This window comes from Dendropsophus ebraccatus, chromosome 1 (genome assembly GCF_027789765.1).
Source record: "Dendropsophus ebraccatus isolate aDenEbr1 chromosome 1, aDenEbr1.pat, whole genome shotgun sequence".
Classification (NCBI taxonomy): Eukaryota; Metazoa; Chordata; class Amphibia; order Anura; family Hylidae; genus Dendropsophus; species Dendropsophus ebraccatus.
Window position 1 is genome coordinate 73081737 of NC_091454.1, and position 20859 is coordinate 73102595.

General features: G+C 41.6%; 1 protein-coding gene across 1 annotated transcript in view; it reads left to right on the forward strand.

Annotated features, from left to right (window-relative positions):
* The window catches only part of N4BP3 (NEDD4 binding protein 3), a 34875-nt gene extending 15244 nt beyond the window's left edge, over window positions 1–19631 (forward strand). The window contains exons 2-5 of the mRNA XM_069972832.1: window positions 10404–10838; window positions 12685–13257; window positions 13951–14211; window positions 16015–19631. Coding sequence (XP_069828933.1) covers window positions 10431–10838; window positions 12685–13257; window positions 13951–14211; window positions 16015–16560 — 1788 coding nt within the window. The 5' untranslated portion in view covers window positions 10404–10430 and the 3' untranslated portion in view covers window positions 16561–19631. The remainder of the gene's footprint in view (window positions 1–10403; window positions 10839–12684; window positions 13258–13950; window positions 14212–16014) is intronic.
* The last annotated feature ends 1228 nt before the right edge of the window (window positions 19632–20859 follow it).

Sequence of the window (20859 nt, forward strand, 5' to 3'; positions counted from 1 at the left end):
GTATTAAAGTAGCAAAAGAATGATGTGAATTCAATGTTTTGACATTACTGATGTGAGGAAAGCAATAATAGAAGATATGGGTTGGAAGAGGCCAAACAAAGTGCTTTGCAGTACCCAATATCATGAGTTAATTTAGGTATTGAATTGATTTGTTGTTAGGATTAGGGTGAATGGAGACCATTTTTGTCCATGTATTGTATGCCTGTGATATGTAGTATTTAGTTATTTTGGAAAGAGCCAACTCTCCCATTGTAATGATCTAACTTTGGATTTGGTGTTTGCCCTCCTTCTTTTATGACCTGTATAGGTGACAAAGGACAAAGCTTTGAATCAATGATGAACTTTAGAAGGACTGTTGGAGGAGAGTTTCTAGTTTACTCTAGTTCTAGAGTAAAATTATGCTTGTAGAATATAGAAAAGGAATTAGTTGGGCCTCATAGGGGGATACAATAAGTTCTTCTGAGTGATCATCACTCTCACAAGCTGTCTGTTTTGATCAAAAATATATACATCCCTTTAGTGTTGTGTATGTAGCTCAGGTATACTGTGGCAAGGCCCTATTACATGAAGCGATTATCGGCTGTATTTGGCAGCAAGTGGGTGAGACCGGAGGCGGTCGCAGGCAGGTGCGGGGGTCTACCTGGGTGATCACTTGGTCGTCCATGGAGCCCATAGGTGATAGCGGCGGTCTGCGATCACCGCTCCTATTTCACGAAGAGACGGCAGCAGATCGTTGCTATCTAAGTCGTTTGTCTTTCAACATGTTGAAAGACAAACGACTGCAACGATCAGCCAACATCGTTCATGTCAGCTGATCATTGCTTTCTATTACACGGGACGATTATCAGCCGATATCGGCTGAATATGGCCTATAATCGTTCCGTGCAATAGTGCCTTTAGAGCGGTGTATAATATTAGTTCCTTGTTTATGTGCATTATGCTACCAGCAGGCAGGATTTTGTTTGTAATGTTCCTATATGACACACCTAGAACGAATTGCACATATAAACCACCCACTTACTTTGGGATGTACAGAAGATCTTTTGTTGAGGACCAAATAAAGGAGTTCTGCTTAATGAAGCCTGACGTAATTGCTATGGCGGTAATAAACTTTCCTCCCTATACATCTGAAGGTGTAATTTAGGGACTGTTGTGACTGTAGTCATAGGGATAATGTTATCTCTACCGCCATATAGGTAATGCACTGTTAGCTGAAAATGGACGTCAACTAGCAGAAACCAGTTAGCCATCCCAGGCTATATAAATGCTTTTAATCTTGTTTGGTCTTTTATGTTATTTATATAATTCTTTATGACTACTGTACATCTTTCAGGAAGCCTATCAGTAGGCTGTCTTCTTGTGGCTTAATGGGAGGCAAAGTCATAGACGTTTCACCTGAACCCTGGTACATAAGCGGCCTAATCTTCTTCCTGCCACACAAGAAGACAGTGTTGTTAATGGTGCACAGTAGGGTATGTATTAGAGAAGAGGAGCTTCAAGTTACTCCTCCTCTTCTGCTTCTCTGTAGTCATAAATGTTGGCTGACAGCAATTCAGGAGCAACATGTTGAGCCTGGCTACTGTGTTGCCCTATGGGGGAAAAGTTAATGGATAAACAGTGGCCAGCAGGACTGCGCTTCTTATTATGTGACTGCTAGCAATAGTGCAGCCGCTCTACAAACATGCATCTATGCCTGGCTGCACAAGCAGAAAAAAGCTCATTGTTTCTGCCAGCATCTCCTGGCTCAGTATCGACAAGACAGTTCTCAGAAGATTAGTATAGCTGATCCTGTAATCTCTCCCATCTCTGGTTTTAATGCCGGTCTAGTGATTTCTATTGCATGGGCAAATGAGGGCTGTACACAGGGCCTGAAAGAGGGTATTCTTTTCAACCCTGGGAGCAGGTTTTACTGCTCTAAGATAACACAGGTTTGCATTTGACTGTAAGTGGAGCAGGTTTCAGTGTTGATAGCATAGGCAAATGTGCAGTAGTCCCAAAGTCTGCTTTATAGGATGAAAAAGGAGATCATATGCTTGGTATTTGGCCAACTATCGTCCGTTGCGGCTGATAATTGCTTTGTGTAGTCCCAAAGTCTGCATTATAGGATGAAAAAGGAGATCATATGTTTGTCATTTGGCCAACTATCGTCCGTTGCGGCCGATAATCGTTTGGTGTAATAGATGGTGTTAAAAGGCAACAATCAGTTGATTATTGTCCTTCAACACGTTGAAAGCAAACAATGCCGATAGCCATGGTCTGCTGGCTGTCACTCTAATAGTAATAGGATTGGCGGCAGCAGACCGACGCTCTCTCCTATGGGCCACCTGGATGATCTAAGTCAGGGGTGTCAAACTCAAATACACAGTGGGCCAAAATTAAAAAATTGGACAACAATTGCGGGCCAACCTTCATAATTATTGAAGCGCGAATGCCGCGGTGCTGGCACTGTCAGAGCAGCGTGCGGTGTTCCTGGCACTGTCAGAGGTGTGCGTCTCCTAGCCCCATGCACTGTGATAAATGACATGACATGATAAATTGCTATGACATGATTAAACCCCAACCCATATAATAGCCAATCCCTAAAAAATTGCCCCACATATTAGCCAGCCCTTCCAATAGTGCCCAAATAGTAGCCAGCCCCCAAAGTTTCCCATATAGTAGCCAGCACTCCCCAATAGTCTCATATAGTAGCCAGCCCTTCCCAATAGTCTCATATCTTAGCCAGCCCTTCCCAATAGTCTCATATCTTAGCCAGCCCTCCCCGATAGTCTCTTATATAGTAGCCAGCCCTCCCCATAGTCTCTTATATAGTAGCCAGCCCTCTTCAACAATCTCATATAGTAGCCAGCCCTCCCCAATAGTCTCATGTATTAGCCAGCCCTCCCCATAGTCTCTTATATAGTAGCCAGCCCTTCTCTGTAGTCTCATATAGTAGCCAGCCCTCCCCTGTAATCTCATATAGTTGCCAGCCCTCCCCCATAGTCTCTTATATAGTAGCCATGGCGGGCCAGATGTAATTAAAACTCTAAATTGCCTGGCGGGCCAAAAATAATGGTCCCACAGGCCAGAGTTTGACATGACTGATCTAAGTGATGTGTTCAGGTAAAGGTGCTGTAGAAGGAAGCCTCTGCAGTTATTGGTTAGCTGCTGAAAAGTACTCAAGATGAAAAGCACAAATCTAACCAAACACTTCCTAAATTATATGCATATGTAAATATTTTTTAAGAATACATTCACATGTACAGGACCTTATCAATGTATATGTATATCAATGTAAATAAATAACTTGAAAAGCATCAAATGTGCTGCAGATCCAGTATATGTGAATAGACCCTAAAGATACATAGATGATCTAATGTTGTTAATATTTGTAATTTAGGGCCCTATTCCACGGAACGATTAACGTTCACATAATCGTTAACGATAAACAATTTTAAATGACCGCTATTGCGAACCGCCTGAAATTGTTCACCCATTTACATGGAACGATAATCGTTACTTATGATCGTTCTTGCAGTTGTCTTGTTGTCGCTATTGCGTTTGTTGCTACTGCAAAGGACCGAACAACGTTTTATTCAATGCGAATGATTTGCGAACGAGCAACGATAAAAATAGGTCCAGGTCTTATCACGCGATCAACCATTTCTCCTTCGTCGTTAAATTGTTAACTGCTATTCAACCGAACGATTATTGTTTAGATCCGAACGATGTAACGATAATTCGAACGATAATTGTCACATGGAATAGGGCCCTTATTATACAAAATCCTGCTCTAAATTAACCCCTTATATAAACAAACCTTTATCAGGCTGTGCATGGCATTGTAAATGATATACCGTGAAAATATACTTGTCATAATAAATAGGCCTGTCAGTCCTTGTATGAACACTACTATGTTGTTTTTTAACAAGATATGAGGAGTGTCCTTGTTTAAACAGCCTCACCTTGCTTCCTCTTTAATGCTACAGGCCTTTATTCCTTCCCCTCGAATGCTGCAGCCTGTACCCTTGAAGCACATAAGGTGAAAATATTATTCAGGTTGTGAGTTACACCCAACGTAAAAAAAAAATTACCCAGAAAAAATGTTTCCTCTGGATTCAAAAAAAAAAAAAAACCATACTGCTAGGTTAAGTGGCCAACAAAGTGTGTAGAAGATGGAGAAATTGGATTGTGAGCCCTGATGAGGACATCTCTATACAGAGCTGCAGAATAGGTTATTAGCACTATATATTATTATTATTATTTATTGATAAAGTGCCCTTAATTCCAGAGAGCTATACAAGCAGGAACAATACAAGATCAAAAACACATTACATGAAGGCAAATGGCAGACTGGTACATGAGGGAAGAGCCCGCCCGCGAGAGCTTACAATCTATATAAGCAATGGGAATAAATCAGATGCCGTCACACGGGTTTTGTAAGCCAGGTATCTAGTACAGACTGTAGTGTTCGCATCTTCATGGTCTGATCCAAGTTGTCTATCTGGGTGACAGAATGTAAAAAGTTTTAGTCTAGAGAAAAGTGTACAAAATGCATATATTTTCTTTTTCTTGGATCAGAGGTACTTTAGACTTGCCAACAGAGCTGAATGTAATGAGAATGTAGATCTGGATCCATGGTGGCAGATGCTAAACTGGCTTGGTGGGCATGTTTAGTGGTGTTTTGCTTCTTGGAAAGCCAACATGCACATATGGAAGGCTGGAGAGCCTCCTGTAGCGTGAATTAATTATTGCTCTGCTAGGAGCGCTTGGAATTCGCTCTGCGACTCTCTTGAAGACTAGCCATTGTGTCTATGACAACTGAGGGAAAGCCAACACATTCCAGCCACAAGTCGGACTGACCCCGCAGCTTACACATTAATGTTTGTACTCCTGGTTTATTAACCAAACAGAAGCGTATCAGTAAAGGAATGTGTGATAAGCAGTCTGCTGTGGGAAGAAGTCTTGGAGCTCCAAGCAGGTGCCTTTTACCATTATGCTTCTTTCTGAAGCTTTGAACTGTTGCAAAAGAAAAACTAATAAAGAAAAAATCCCATTCTAGTTCTTCAGCCCTCCCCAGCTTATTTCCACTTGCATTCATCCAGATTGCATTGGGATAAGTACAGATATAAAGGGGTTGTCCAGCGAAAATCTTTTTTTTTTTAAGGTGTCAGAAAGTTATGTAGACTTGTAATTTACTTCTATTAAAAAATCTCACATCTTCTTCCCATACTTCCAGCTGCTGTATGTCCTGCAGGAAATGTTTTATTTTCAGTCTGACACAGTGCTCTCTGCTGACATCTCTGTCTGAGACAGGAACTGTCCAGAGCATGAGAGGTTTTCTATGGGGATTCATAGAAAACCGAGACAGAGTTCCTGTCTTGGCCAGAGATGTCAGACTGAAAATAAAACATTTCCTGCAGGACATACAGCAGCTGATAAGTATGGTAAGACTTGAGATTTTTTTTAATAGAAGTAAATTACAAATCTATATAACTTTCTGATATGAGTTGATTTTAAAGAAAAAGATTTTCGCTCGATAACCCCTTTAAGTCTTGCTTTACTTACAGTTTGCTATATTAGTCTGATTAACTTCTTGCCCCATCATGCATCATCATTCCTTCTTAAATCTTCTGGCAATGTGACTTCGGGGCTTCAGTTGCAACATCGCATTCCTGTGTAAGCTAAGGTACTTGCTTTAATGGCAGCTTATTAGAAAGAATGACAGGTTTGGTTGTAACTCATTTGGCTTGTGCTTGTGTAAAGTGGCTTTAGCTGACACAGATCCAACATGATCAATTGCTGTTTGGCAGATTATTCCTTGACTATTTACAGTGGTATTTGCTGCTTTAGGGTACAAACACACACACCGTATACGCAGCAAATACGCAGCAGATCTGCAGCAGATCTGCAGCAGATGTGATGGTGCAGATTTGATGCTGTGTTCAGTTATTTAGATCTAATCTGCTGCGTATTTGTTGCGTATCGCAGAAGTAAATACGTTGCATATACGGTGTGTGTGTTTATACCCTTAATGTAAGAGTAGTAGATACTTGGAACAAATCTTTTTCTGCCAACAATCTTCTGCATATTTTTTTTCTTTCTATCAAATTTTTAAGCCGATTTAGGACAGAATAAAACCACAGTGGATGATTTGTGCTGGATTTTGCCTTTTTTTCTCCTTAGCCTCTTATGTTTCTCTGAGGATTTGTACATTCTGTATGTAACATGGTGTCTGTATAAGAACATGTGCTCTCCTTTCTGTATGAAATCCTGTGGGCGGGCGGCCTTCAGCTGTCACTGACTCAATAATGTCTCTTTCAGTCCTTTAACAATCTTGTCGCAACTTTTCAGCTAATTCACACAGACTTAAACTTTCTGAATTATTCCCGTTTTACTGTCACAGGATATTGTATGCCAGGATGATGTTTAAATCTCATTATTTTATTTCTATGGACAGGGGCCTGATAGTCCGGTACATCGAAGCCTTATATACCAGAACTTTTAGGGAAAGCAGAATAACTTCACCATCTTTGAACTGTGGGAGGATTTGGAACTCTTACTTAATCTTTTTCTCTCTGGCTTCCTAGACATCTGTGGCTTTTACTGTTGGGGTGCTAGTATACTAAGGCATAAGAGTGTGAACAACTGCTGTTTGTAAGGTCGCCTCTGAACCAATGGAACACAATCCTTACATGTATAGTAAAACCTGGCAGCACAAGGGGGGTTAACATTGTTCCTTTATATAGAGTACAAAACTGAGTGAATTCACAGAAACATTCCCAACTATTATAAAGTTACCGCATGATGTAATAAACATCTACTACATATACAATCTAGTCTAGTGCTATGCAGAGGGTAGACTAGTAGATAACTGTGCAAACAGTGCCCAGGATTCTTTTACATCTGAGTTTCAAGGTATTCTTTTCTTTGTGTAAGTGTTTATTTTCATCACTGAAGTATTTTCACTATAGAAGCCTAATGTTACATTAAAATGCTTCACCCACCCCCCCAACCCCCCAATTGACATTTCACCCAACTTGTTGCAGATGTTCTCCACTGTAAGCTTATGGAGCCTGTTTATTGCAACATGTCAGACTGAGCTGTGAGCCAGAGAGAGAAGCACAGCAATGCCTGTGTCTCCTGGCTATATCTAGCCATTAGTGGGAGGCTGTAACGCCTGGAGTAGTGGATCCACTGGACCGTCACTAGCGATGGCACTAACCTCACCAGGGAGCGGAGTCTAAGGGGCCGCTGTTTTCACCAGAGCCCACCGCAAGGCGGGATGGACTTGCTGCGGCAGGCGACCCCCAGGTCGCTACCACTGGCTTGGTTGCTAGTGACGGCAGGCGAGGCGTGGCAGGAGCAGTAGGCAGGAGATGGTGCTGGCAGAGGTCTGTAGGCGTAACAGCAGGTGATAGGCTGAACACAGGAGCAATAGTGTAACAGAGGAGCAGGAACCAGTAACAAGGACTAGGGACCAGGTAGCGGACAGGAATCAGGAACAACAGGGAGTTGGGCCAAACGCTATGGGAAGCATGTAGAGGCTCCAACACCTGTAGTGGGGCAGGGCTGGAATTTATAGGGGGCGGGGACGCGTGCGCCGGCCGGCACAGCGGGTGACAGGAGTGGGGCGAGGAAAGGCGCCCCCCGGGGCCGAACTCGTAGCAGCGCCGGGTCCCTGCACATGGACCCCGGCAGCTGCATGGAGAGGTCGCGGCGGCGGCCGGGAGCACGGGACGCCGCCGTGACAGAGGCTCGGCACCAAGACCATGACTGATCAACTTGCAGCATGTCTATGTGTCTTGTCAAAAGCTTTTTTGTGAAAGGTTGCCACCAGTGTCCAATTGGCTAAACCATTGTGACCTCTACAGATCAATAAAAGAAGGGGTATTCCTCTCTTATGAATTGACAGTGCATCACCAAGATATGCCATCAATTTATGATCATTGGGATCTGACCACTAAAACCCCAGCCTTTTTTAAGAATGAGGAATTTGTAGCACTAGCCTCTTCGTGGTCAAAGTGCCTCTTCGTGGGCAAAACAAACTGAAACCCCTTTATTCTAAAGAATGTTCTTGGTTCCAGAGCTTGTACCATCATTTATTTTATTTTATTTAGGAATTATTCATTTTATTATAGTGCTTAAAAAGGCACTATTTTGCAAACCCTTTTCTTTATTCCTCTACTTCCTTTTTCCCCCCATTTTCTGTAATTAATACAGCCCAAACCACTTTGTGTACAGACTGTTCAAACTGTTTCAAAGCCCTTGGCGGTGACAGGTGTGCCTAGTATTTTTGGTTTCGATTGGATTTGTCTTTTTTAAGAAAATTACATTTAAAGATCAAAAAAGATTAAAAAAAAAGATCAAAAATTCCCCATAGAAATAAATGGCAAAATGTTCAGAAATTCAGATATGGCACAGACCAGCCAGTCACAGCACACATGCAAATAGGTGAGATGTAGCAGCCAATAAAAACTTCACTATGTCCTTCACTCAATGCCTGACAACATCCATGCAGTCACATGTCCCCTATTGGCCAATAGAAGATGGCAGGTCCTTAGGATTTTACCACACTGACGTAAATAAAGACTTCCACAAGATTGTCACGGTAACCTAGCAATTTTCATTACCATCGTCAAGGCTGCTTGGCGATGTTAAGAGGCTTGCATCAAAGTCACCCTTCACCCCTTCACAACCCATGACGTTACATTATGTCATAGCACCGCTAGGGGGTTCAGAGAAGGGTCACGCCATGACAGAACAATGCCGCTCCTTGCTGCTATCAGTTGGGACTAAATTTGCTCTTAAAGGGCCAGTACAACATTTGCTTTTAAACAGTAAGGCACCAAATTTGCTCTTAAAGGGACAGTGACAAATTCACTCTTATAGGGCTGATACCGATTTTGCTTTTAAGAGGCAGGCACCAAATTCTCTTTTAAAGGACCGGTAACAAAGTTGTCCTTAAAGGGCCAGCACCAGAGATGCTGTTAAAGAGGGATATCAAACAGTCTGCCTAATACACCATGGCGAAAATAAACGTCATGGGTCGGTAAAGGGTTTCTCTTAAAGGGGTGCGCTGGAAGTCACTATTACCGGGGTCTTCTTTTCAAGCACTATATATTTTCTCCTGGAAATGCCCATCTTGTTGTATTTATTTTGATTATTCTGTTTCAGAATATTTCCCCTAAATCGATACAATTGTGGCTGTTCAGTATTAGATCTGTTCATAACTACAGTGGATATAAACCAGTTTTTTTTGTTGACAATCTACACAAAGTATATTAGAAAGTTACATAACATTTTATTATATAGTCATTAAGGTTTATTTACAGGGGACCGGAAAACCACTTAATTTCTCTTGTAATGAAAACCGAGCAAGTCGTAGAGTAACACGTGAATTTCGTGAACCTTCTCCAGGAAGTGTACACGTGTAATCTCTTTTTAGCACTGTTATGGTGATGATGGAGATCATATTACACATCTGTTATCATACTTAATGCTAATGCAGATGCACATAATATTTTTATTTAAATTTGTTTTATTGGCAGGTTGGGATATCATTAAATAACACAGCTGTGCATCTAGTTCTGAGATGCCTTACTACAATTATAGCAGCTGGCTGTGGCCTTTTCTTTACGGATATGTATTACAGGTTATATACTTACAACAGCATAAATTACAGGTTTCTTCTAGAACTCTCTTTCAGTAAACCATAGATGTGCTGATTAACCCATTACATTACATTGAAAAAAAACTCTGGATAAGGAACAGTGGGGTAAATAAATAAAAATATACTCCAAAAATCTGGCAAGCTTGCAAAAATAAGCTGGCTTGAATAACTTGCACCCTGTGTCTTATCTAATAAGATAGCGTGGCTTGGTGATAAATAGGTGTGGCTTAAATACAGCATTGTGTCTCAAAAATGTGCAAACTTTTGGCACACAGTTCTGTAAGCCAACTATATATAGACATTATAATAGAGAGTCTAGAAGTATGCCAGACACACACACACACATACACACACACACACACACTATTTTTATTCAAAACCAGCAACAACCACCAACACGAAGAAAAAGGTTCAAATCCTTCCAGTTTTTCTTCATTTCTGGTTTTGGTTTAAAATACTGACCAAAATATTGTGTGTGAATCCAGCTTAAAATTCAGCCTTCATTTGAGAGTCTTTATTGTTATATTTGTGAGCTATTTCTATAGGCCACTGGAGAGCTAACCATGGATCTATCCCAATGTTCTATTATTGCACAGTATAGTGTTTATATGCAGATGTAACAGCCTAATCCTCAGTGATCAGTGTCTCATATAAGGTTACGACGGGCGGCACTACAATTGCTGCTATATATATATAGAAATGACACAAGTGCTGTAAACTTCTGGCTAACAAAGTGAATTTCTTTTTACAGAATTGTCAAGACATTTGTTAATTCTCCATGGCAGCTGCACAAACGTTCAGCCTGTCCAGTGACTCTAGGAACCATCATCTCCGATCTTTCAACTCAGACGTTTCGTACAGGTGCAACATGGGCAGTGTGAGCAGCCTAATAGAGAAACACGAGTTCTCACCAGACGACATTAATCTAGACTTCAAGCCCCTCGCAGATTCACACAGTCCTGGAAATATCTTCAAGAGGGGTCTAAACCAACGGGAACTGCTAAACTATTTGAGCATTGCGAAGAAAGAGGGTAAAAGTGGCAAAAAGTTATCCTCAGGGTTGGTATTCCGCAGAGAACGCAGCGTGGATGGAGGAGAGAATGACTATCCAGTTTTGTACCACAAGGAGCGCCGGGGTACAGATTTTAGCAAAAGCTCCCTTCCAGAAAGGGGACGTTTTGAAAAGGTCAGTACCTCTTATTCATAAAAAATAATTTCATCTGTAATAAATTAATCATAGTTGTTTCTGGGTTGACACCACTGCTATTAGGAATATATGTGCAAGAAAAATAGCTTGAAGACATCCTAACATAATTGACTGCCTAACATGCAATTTAGAGCTGCAAAAGTGGCATTTGCCCCCCCCCCCCCCCCCCAAATTGTGGGCTGTGGATAAAATTAAAAGTGAGAGCCCAAGTGCTAAAATATTGCACCAACAACATGGGTGTAGTCAGTTCAGAAGGCGGTTGCAGAGAGGTGCAGGGCTGATTGCTAGCAGTGTTTCTAGTGTCTTAGGGTCCTTTTACATGGAGAGATTTATCTGACAGATTTTTGAAGCCAAAGCCAGGAATAGATTTGAAAAGAGGAGAAATCTCAGGCTTTCCTTTATGACCTGTTCTCTGTCTATAGTCTGTTCCTGGCTTTGGCTTAAAAAATCACATATCTGTGTGTGTAAAAGGACCCTTAAAAGATCCAAGGTAGAAGCCCCAAGTCATGTAACACACTTCACATGGTTATAGTGCACCAGACAATAAAAGTGCTCCCCAATAGGCCGCACAAAGGAATAATGCACCCTTTGGGTCTCTTAGTAATGATGCCTCCTCCTTTGATTCACCCTAGTAAGCATGATTCATGACCCTTTGTGGCCACACAGAACACCACCTACATTTCTGTCCTCTAATATATAAAAGCATTCCCTTTATTCCCCATAAAAAAATAAATCAGAAAACACATAAATGGGAGGCATTTATTAAGTCCGGCGTTTTTTACGCCGGACTTAAAAATGCCCCCGCAGCTCCGGCGGTACGGGGATTTATGTAGAGGCGGACTGCCTGTACATAAATCCTGTGCGCGCCGGTGTGCACCGCCGAAAACCTACGCCAGCTGAGGACTGGAGTAGGTTTTCGGCGTACATTTGGGCGGAACGGATGATAAATCGCGCAGACTCTGAGTCCGCGCCCTCCGTTCCGCCCACCTCCCGCCTACTTTCCGCCCCCTGGCGTACTCGGCGGAAAGTGCCGATTTGCGAATATTTTATTCGCAAATCGGCCATTTGCGTATAAAAAAATACGCAAATCGGCACTTTCCGCCAAAAATCATCCGTTCGCCGGATGATACATGTGGCCCATATAGGGTTCTTAGACATATTTTTCTATACCAATGTGCATTAGATGTGTCATGCTTATGGAACTTTCCATGTTATTGAAAGACAAAAAGTTAAATTAGCAGTTCTATATGGATTCTGCAAAAAATGATATGTTTTATTTAAAAAAAAAAAATTCAAATCATTATTTTCCTAAAGCAAGTAAATAATAACATTAAGTGAATATTTAATTATTCATTACAGCTCACTTAAAATCCACATAGCTGAGTTTGATTCATTCATTAGTTATCCCCGTGTACAAACGTCCTTCCCAGAGGGATAACCCGGCCATCTCCACTCAAACTATTCCTGTGAAATTGCAGTAATTATTTCCTCTCCCTTAATTTCTCCTCCCAATCTTGAGCTATATTCGTGGGTCTCCTTTCCATGACACAATGTTTCCATCCAGAATAGAAAGCTATTATATTCAGAATTAGCATCCATCCTTCACCCTAACTTACACACAAGATCTAGCAGCTCCATGCATTCGGAAAGGAGAGGGGAGCTTTAAAATAATTAATTACAATATTATATTGGAGTTTGTGTTGTTCTATATGGGTGAGAGAAACAAACTTGCATTATGAAGCCTAGGGCTTTATCTAGGGTAAGATGTAATCATACATTACAAGTGTCATGACATTAACCTGACATTTCTGTATTCCTTTTCCAGTCTCGCTTTGGGCAATCTGCTTTGAAGCCATCAAATGCTAAGAACTTTATGTCAATGCAGAGCTTATGTTCCTCAGGTGGACAGAAGTTATCCAAAAGCAATGGAAGCCTGAATACATTAGGCAGTCTGAACAGTCCTACTCGTCGTGGGCCTCTAAAGTCACACAACATTCATCATATGAATCACAATGAGAGTGAAAATGATGAGAATGAAAGCTTGTCGGATTCGAGGCAAAATTCCATCAACAGCTTTAGTGCTTATAGCCCTGGGTTTAGTGTAGCACGTGGCCAAATCAGTGCTTCCACTGGCCATATTGATCACATTGGCGGATCATTAGATCGAGCATCCCGGGGGGTGCGAGACATAGTATCTGGAGAGAAGAAACCACTATCCTGCAAGAGTATGGCAACATTGAGTCGCCTACAGTGTTCTGGAGAACCTCCACCTCCGTATGAGTATTCCCAGTCTGTAGAAGATGTGGCCCGTCAGCTGGAAGAAAGGCTAAATGAAAAGAGTATGGAAATAAGACAGCTTAGGAGGAGTCCAAGTGACAAAGACGATCCCTTTACTCAGGTACATTCGTTTTCTCACCTGACAAAAAAAAAGACACTTCATTGCTCAGATCATGTAGAGATTGTCTAGGATTAGAAAAAAAGCATGACTCCTTTCTTCCAAAAATTAGACTGGAAATCATATATATGTAGGATCACTGTCTAAGCCCCTGCCTAATAAATGTCTATCAAATGTACTATTTGATATTAATTTATGGCTGCACACCCCTTTTTTTGCATTTTGACTTATGATATAGATTAGACACATGGTTTTTTTTCTTTTTGGAGAAGCGGTGCCCATTTATCCTTTTTTACCTTCTTTTGGAAAACAGTGCCACTTGTCCACGGGTGGTTTGTGGTACTGCACCTGAGGCCTGTTCATCGGGGTAGAGCTGAGCTGCAGTACAAGACACAACCTATGGATAGGTGTGGCACTGTCTCTCAAAGAAAGTACCCTTGTTTTTTCGGAACCTGTACAGTTCCTTTAAATGTTAACAGCTGTATTGACAGGTGATGACATCTCTGTGCAGTGCAATTTACATCATGACTCTTTGTCATTTCGATTTGCCAGTCCCTCCGAATAATACCTTCTGTTTTGATGTAGTTCTTCTGCTAATTCATTTTATTCATCTTAATGTTTAACAAAGCGAATTTCCACCCAGATTAGTGGATGGTGTCCTGCCAATGTACTTAATGTACAACTTTGTCTCTGCAGGTATTTGAAGACAAGCGTCGTCTTTGGATGGAAGAACTTGATGAATTAAAGCAGATGTATATATCTAAGCTGCAGCAGATCTCTCAGCAGGCACTGCGCAGCCAGCGGGCCCTACAGCTGCAGCTTTACAAGGTTCAGCAGGAGAAAAAGCGTCTTCATGAGGAACTGAACTCTGTGAAAGCAGAATGTGAGCAGCTGAGGCAAAAACAGCCGCCCAAGATGGAAAATCTTAGTCCGAAACTTGAAGAGTCCAAATGGGAGGTAGGAGCGTTCACTGTGATGAGTTGCTAATTCAGTGTGTATAAGGGGTCTCTTGTCTCTCTCCCTGATGCCACATATCACGGAACGGACGGTTTCAAAAAGGATCATCCCAGCCAGTACTGCAGTACCAGCCGGATGATCTTTTGCGCCGCTGAGTTCTGATGTGGGCGCTCGCTCCACCGTGTGCACTGACAGGGTTTTTTATGGCCACTATTCATTGAAAAACTGACATGTCAGTTTTCTACAGCACCGCTAGGGATCCCGGCCAGAGTGTATACTATGTGTATACACTCCGGCCAGGATTCCCTCAGCCAGCAGCACTATGTAAGTACCGCAGAAATCACGGTCGTTGTAACAACGGGCGTGATTTCTGTGGAACTTACGTAGTGTGAACATAGCCTTAGGCATGTTCATAATGACAGACGTTTTTAATAGACAGAGGTAATTTAACAGCAAATAACAGTTGTTACTTCAAAAACAATGGCTATTTTTTAAAATCAAAGCCCATTGTTTTTAAAATAACCGTTATTTGCTGTTAAATGACAACCGTCCACTAAAAACGGACGTCATTATTATGGTGTATGAACATAGCCTTAAAGGGATATTTCATGAATCATTTTCAGGTACTTAGAAAGGATGTTAATAGCTGTTTACAATAATTGTAACTGTGGAGGATAAAGAACTATGGTGCTGTTTTGTAACACCCCTTCTAGACTGAGCAGCTATTTAAATTGAGAGGATATGGCCATGCCTAGTATGTCCCAGGTGAAGCTGGAACAGCAAAACCCTGGGTCAGGGAAGGCACTCGGCCGGCTGATGTGCATTTACAGTATAATGAAACATATTGGATGTAAATTTCATGTTAAGGTGCTGCGCTGTAATTTACTCATCCTAAAGATGGACATATACTAGTTGTTAGAGTCACCTGATTGGGTGGAACTACAGTATCTAGCTTAAAGCACTTGGTGAGACACATTATTATTATTATATATACCTAATACAGGGTAGGTTGTGTGCTGGTTGACATATAGGGCTGGGTGCAGTTGATCCCATGGTCATCACTGTTGACTAAGGATCTTGCCTATAAGGATATCCAAATTAATCCTTTGTTGTTAACTAACCAGTTCTATCACCTTCTCTGTAAAGGTTTGTTATTGAGGAGATATTTCTACAAGTGACCAAATGGAGTGACATCCTGGTTTTCAGTATCCTCACAGCTGCAGTCTAAAGCACAATGTAAGCTTGTGTACTGCAGCTGTCACATAATGGAGAGTCTTTGTAGCACTGCTCTTTAACTTAAATGGTATAGTCCTGGCCTTGGGGTACATTTACATGTTACAATTGCAACTTTTTTTTAATACTTTTTGGCAATTTTTACAAAAACTATAGCCCAAATTGCTTTGTACATGAGACATTTATGGGTGCATTTACATCCAAAAATATGTTCTCAAATACATGACAAAATGTGGATGCAGTCACTTGTGTGTCTCAACACAACCCCATTCAAGTACCCGAGCTGCAATGCAGCACATTTACTGCAGCGGGACATTGTGATCAAAATCATAGTGCACAAAACTAGTCTGTTGCCAGACCAGAAATTGCTAAACCATAAAAAGACCCATATAACCTACTGTATCATAATTCCTGTATAAAAATGCCATACAACTAAGGTACATATCATGCATGAGACCTCCTAAGAGTTTGAGAAGCTATGCTTTTTTACCATTGTTACACACAAGGAAAATTTTTGGAACCCCTTTTATAATAGTATGGTACCTATTCATTTTTTTGTTCATTTTGTAGATTTCTCAGAAGGCTGGTGAAATTTCTCTACTGAAACAACAGCTCAGAGACTGTCAAGCTGAGATTACCCAGAAAATGGGGGAAGTATTTCTGATGAAGACGCAACTTAGGGAAGCAAAAGTTTTAGCAAGAGAAAAAGAGAAAGAGTCTACAGACTTAAAAGCACGTCTTCAGGCTTTGGAGGCTGTGAAAGAAAGATCTCCAACAAGTACTCAAGGGAATACCTCTAACGCGGATGCCTCAAAGTGGGCTCATAAAGAAGGTTCAGAAGCTTCAGAGTTAGAGAGGGTAAAGGCTGAGTTGATGCTGGAGAGGCGTCAGAATGAAGCACAGATGCTAAATTTTGAGCATGAAAGGAAAATCTGGAAAGAGGAAAAAGATAAAGTGCTAAGGTACCAGAAGGAGATCCAGGCGAGCTACCTAGAAATGTATCATCGCAATCAGGCTCTTGAGAGACAGCTTCAAGAAGTCAGACCAATTCCAGTTCAGTCACCAAGTACCCCATCGCTTTGGATGGATGCTGTGGAATCATTTGAAACAACATGAAACCTATGATATGCACTGCTTTCTGTAAGCTAAGTGTTGGTCATAGGAACATCATCTATTTATGAGTCCAGACGATGTGAGAACCTCACAAAAACTCTATTGCTTTCTGTTATAATGGTATTTTGTAGAATAGAGAAACCAGATCATTCTGGGCCTCTATTAATTGGTCATTGACCTCTGTGCCATGATGACCGCATGTTGACAGATGCTGGCATCACCCAGCAGATCTACAGTTTTCAGGAAAAACACTTGTACTTTTATATATATATATATATGAAATTGTTAATTCAATATCAGTGATTAAAAATTAAATTGAAGGAGTCAGCCATTCATGGTGCAGATTGTGGACTGAAAAATAATCTTATTGACATTGACACCACTAAGGTTGGAGGGTATTAGCCGTGACTAGAGAACAGCCATGTTCTGGAATCCTCTGCCTGTGTGTAGGCTTCTTGCAGCACTTTATCTCTTGCCTCAGGCCACCTGTTTATTGAGGCTTTTGGAAATGTAATTTTTTTAGAGCTGTGAAGACAAACCTATATATTTGTAGGAGCATTTAAATCTTTAACCTCCACAATGGTGCGACAGTTGCGTTATATTGTACAACATCTTAATAACTGGTTGTTGTTTGATGATCGGGCCTCTAAACTCCTGGTCTGTTCCAATATTGATGTGGTGAATAATAATCCAAGAAGCATAGCTTTAGTAGCTTGCTTGTTTGATGGAAGTGGTTCCTCTAACTTTTTGTGTCTGCTTACAGCATTTACGATTCTTAAACTGGTTATACAGGACCAGTCACCTATAATGTAAGCAAGTGTATAGGCTTCTGCCCAGGACCAAGAAATAAAAATGTCCTATTAAGTTGGAAAATTGGGATGTTGGTGACACACAGCCTTTGTGTTTATAGCTTCTTCCCCTGCCGAGGCATCTTTTTGTTTTCTTCTGTGACCATCAACAGCCATTGTAACAATACAAATAAATATATACCCTGGACTGCCCCCCAAGTAAATACAAACCCCAGAAATAACTCCCCTAGACTGATATAGATTGCATCCATGACCTCCAAATAAGTACAGATCTATGATATGAATGAAAATAGACCTTAGATCTCACCTCATAGTCAAGCTGCAGCCAAAGGAATCTGGTGGTAACTTAAAGTGATATTGTCACACCCCTCACTCTGTGTGCAGTTCTTCACAAGCTTAGATGCTGCACATTTAATAAAGTCCTCTTTAAAACTTGTCTGTACCTTATTTCAGCTGTAAAATTGCATCATTTCATCAGTGGACAGTGTCACCTAGGCAGAGCTTCACTGCATTTAGGCCTTTCCCCCAGCAGGGAGGTGGGGCCCAACTGCCTTGAAGCCCAGCCTAGGGGACACTGTCCACCAATGACATGAAATGAGAGTACTGGGGGGGGTGACAGTGTCACTTTAAGGTCTTCATACACTCTATTCAAGTGCTTCTCAATTCCAGTCCTCATGGCCCACCAACAGATTTCCCAGTATAATTATATCACCTGTTAAAAACTAAGGTAGTCCTAAAAACATGACCTGTTGGTGGGCCATGAGGACTGGAATTGAGAAGCACTGCTTTATACTTATGTCGGCTGAACCACTCATAGGTATGGGACTCTCCCTAAATGAGCTAAACGTTCATGTCCATAAGAAGGACGGGAGAGCTAACTGTCAGCTGACAGCTATTGAAGATGTATGGCCACCTTTACCTCTCCTTACTCCATTTAGAACACATGCTCACCCTGGAGAGGTTGGGACACCCTTAGGGCCCTATTCCAGAGTAACGATAATCGGCCGGATCGGCCCCATTTGGCCCGATTCGGCCGATTATCGTTCGGTATAATAGAGAGAACGATCAGCCGATGATCATGTCATCGGCTGATCGTTCATTTAGGGCCAGACCTAAAATCATCGTTCCCCCATTGCGCATCGCTACGGTTGAATAGTGGTGCACGGTGGGCGGGCGACCGACGATTTGAAAGAAACAGCAGCAGCATCATCATACATTACCTGGCTGCAGGGCTTCTTCTCCGTGCTGTCTCCATCCCCGGGCTCTATCTTCTGAATGGCCGGTCAGCTGACGGAGCGCTCAGCCAATAACAGGCCGGGACCGCCGCGGCCTGTGATTGGCTGAGTGTGGCCTGTCAGCTGACCGGCCATTCAGAAGATAGAGCGCGGGGGACCCGGGGAGGAGACGGAGTTGGGGACTTAGGATGAGATGGGAAGCCATGCTGGGGCCAGAATTGAGATGGACAGCCAAGCTGTGGTTTAGGAATGAGGGGGGGGAGCTAGGCTGGTAACCAAGAATGAGATAAGTAGCTAGTGAGTTCTGAATCAGATAGGTAGTGATGCTTGGCAAGGAAAAGGAAGAGTGTACCATTCTGGGGACCACTCATCTGATACATGAATTGTGAAATGATTTTTTAGGCTCCTACATTATTTGTATGCTGTACAGAGGGACTCCATTAGACACTTTAATAAGCAATCTGTATACCCTTTTCCTTGAGAGGATGACCTCCAGAAAAGATAACTTCTTCTGCAAATTTGGGTACTTCGCTTAATGAGGTTACACTGTAATTGATAGAATTAAGGTGTAACTTGTCACAATGAGGATTTTTAAACCCGTGTTGACATAGCTGCTAATAGACGTTCAGGTTGCTGTCGATATGTCCTAAGCATCAGCGATTTCAGTATATGAGCCCTATTAAGAAGAATAGGGCTTGTGCCCGAAACTTAATGTCATATAGGACGTTTTTGCAGCAACCTGAACTTCTGTCGGCGGCTGTGGCAAGTATGCATTAAAGCTCTGGCCAACCCGTTAAATAATCGATATTCCCTGAACATTGGAACAGGGTGCTGTTTGTGTGAGAGATAGTAAATGTTATTGCTGGTTACTGTGCATTTTAGTGACCAAGACTCCAACATGCTTTGCCTATACTATGTACAATGTCACACATTGTGTGCATCATTATGCATTTTTGTGATTTTGTTTTTATTAAACAATTTTCAAACTTGAAATGTGAAATATTCCACTGAAAATAAATGGATTTTTTTATTACTGTTTTATCCATAGCTATGATTTTGTGGTTTCACAGAATAAGGAATCCAAATGTTTAGGAGTCCATACAGTAAACACATCCTTTTGTGAATTTTGCACAATTTTTGTCCTAACTCCCTGCCTCCAACCCATCATCACATTCATGCTCCCTGGATCACTAGTTATTGGTGCAGTCCCAGGAGACTTCTCCTTGCCTCACCAGCCTTAATTTATAGATCTCACCATATTTCGGTAAGAGGAGACACCTATTGTTCAAGAACAGTGGGTCAGCAGCAGCCACCACCAAACACAGCTGTTTTTAATAGGGGATTACTATGTTAGAACTAGTTCTATGTCTAATGCTGGGTTTACACGGAACGATAATTCGCCCAATGGAACGATTAACTATTTTGAAGCAACAATTTGGTTTTTATAACGATCAGCGTTTAGACGAATAACTCGTTAGAAAAATCGTAAGAAAATTCGTAAGAAAAAATCGTTATTGTGATCATTTTTAAGATCGCTTAGGCCCATCTTTTACATAGGGTGAATCTTTGAAAGACTGTTTACACGAAACGATCTGAGAATTTTTAGCAAACGATGAACGACGATTTGAGAACATGTTGAAAGATCAAAATAAACGATTTTTGCTTGATCGTTTGCTGTGTTTACACGGAACGATTATCGCTCAAATGCGATCTTTATTGCGAAAATTCGAGCGATAATCGTTCCGTGTAAACGCAGCATAAGGGTCTATTTACACAGAAAGATTATCTGAGAAAGATTTAAAGGGGTTCTCGAGCGAAAAGCTTTTTCCCAGTAACTGAAACACATTACAAAGTTATATAACTCTGTAATATGCTTCAATCACCTATCTGCCCCCCTTCCCTGTCTTTTCCCCCCTCCACCCCCCACCAGAAGGGGAAGTAAACTCATTCTTACCTAATGACTGTTGACCCCAGGCTGCTCTGTGGCAGCCATTTTGTGACAATGGCATCATCTGCATAGGCACTGATTCCTTGTTTGGGCTTTCCCATGATGCACTTTGCTGTGATGTCTAACTGACTCTGTAAAACTGTTAGATGGCTCACATCTTGTTCAGCCAATCAGAGCTGAGTAACCTGAGTCATCTGACAAAGGGAGGCTGGCATAACAGGGCTTAGACCCACCTCCCTCTTGATGATGTCATTGTCACAAAATGGCTACCACAGAACAGTCTGGGGTCAACAGTCATTAGGTAAGAATG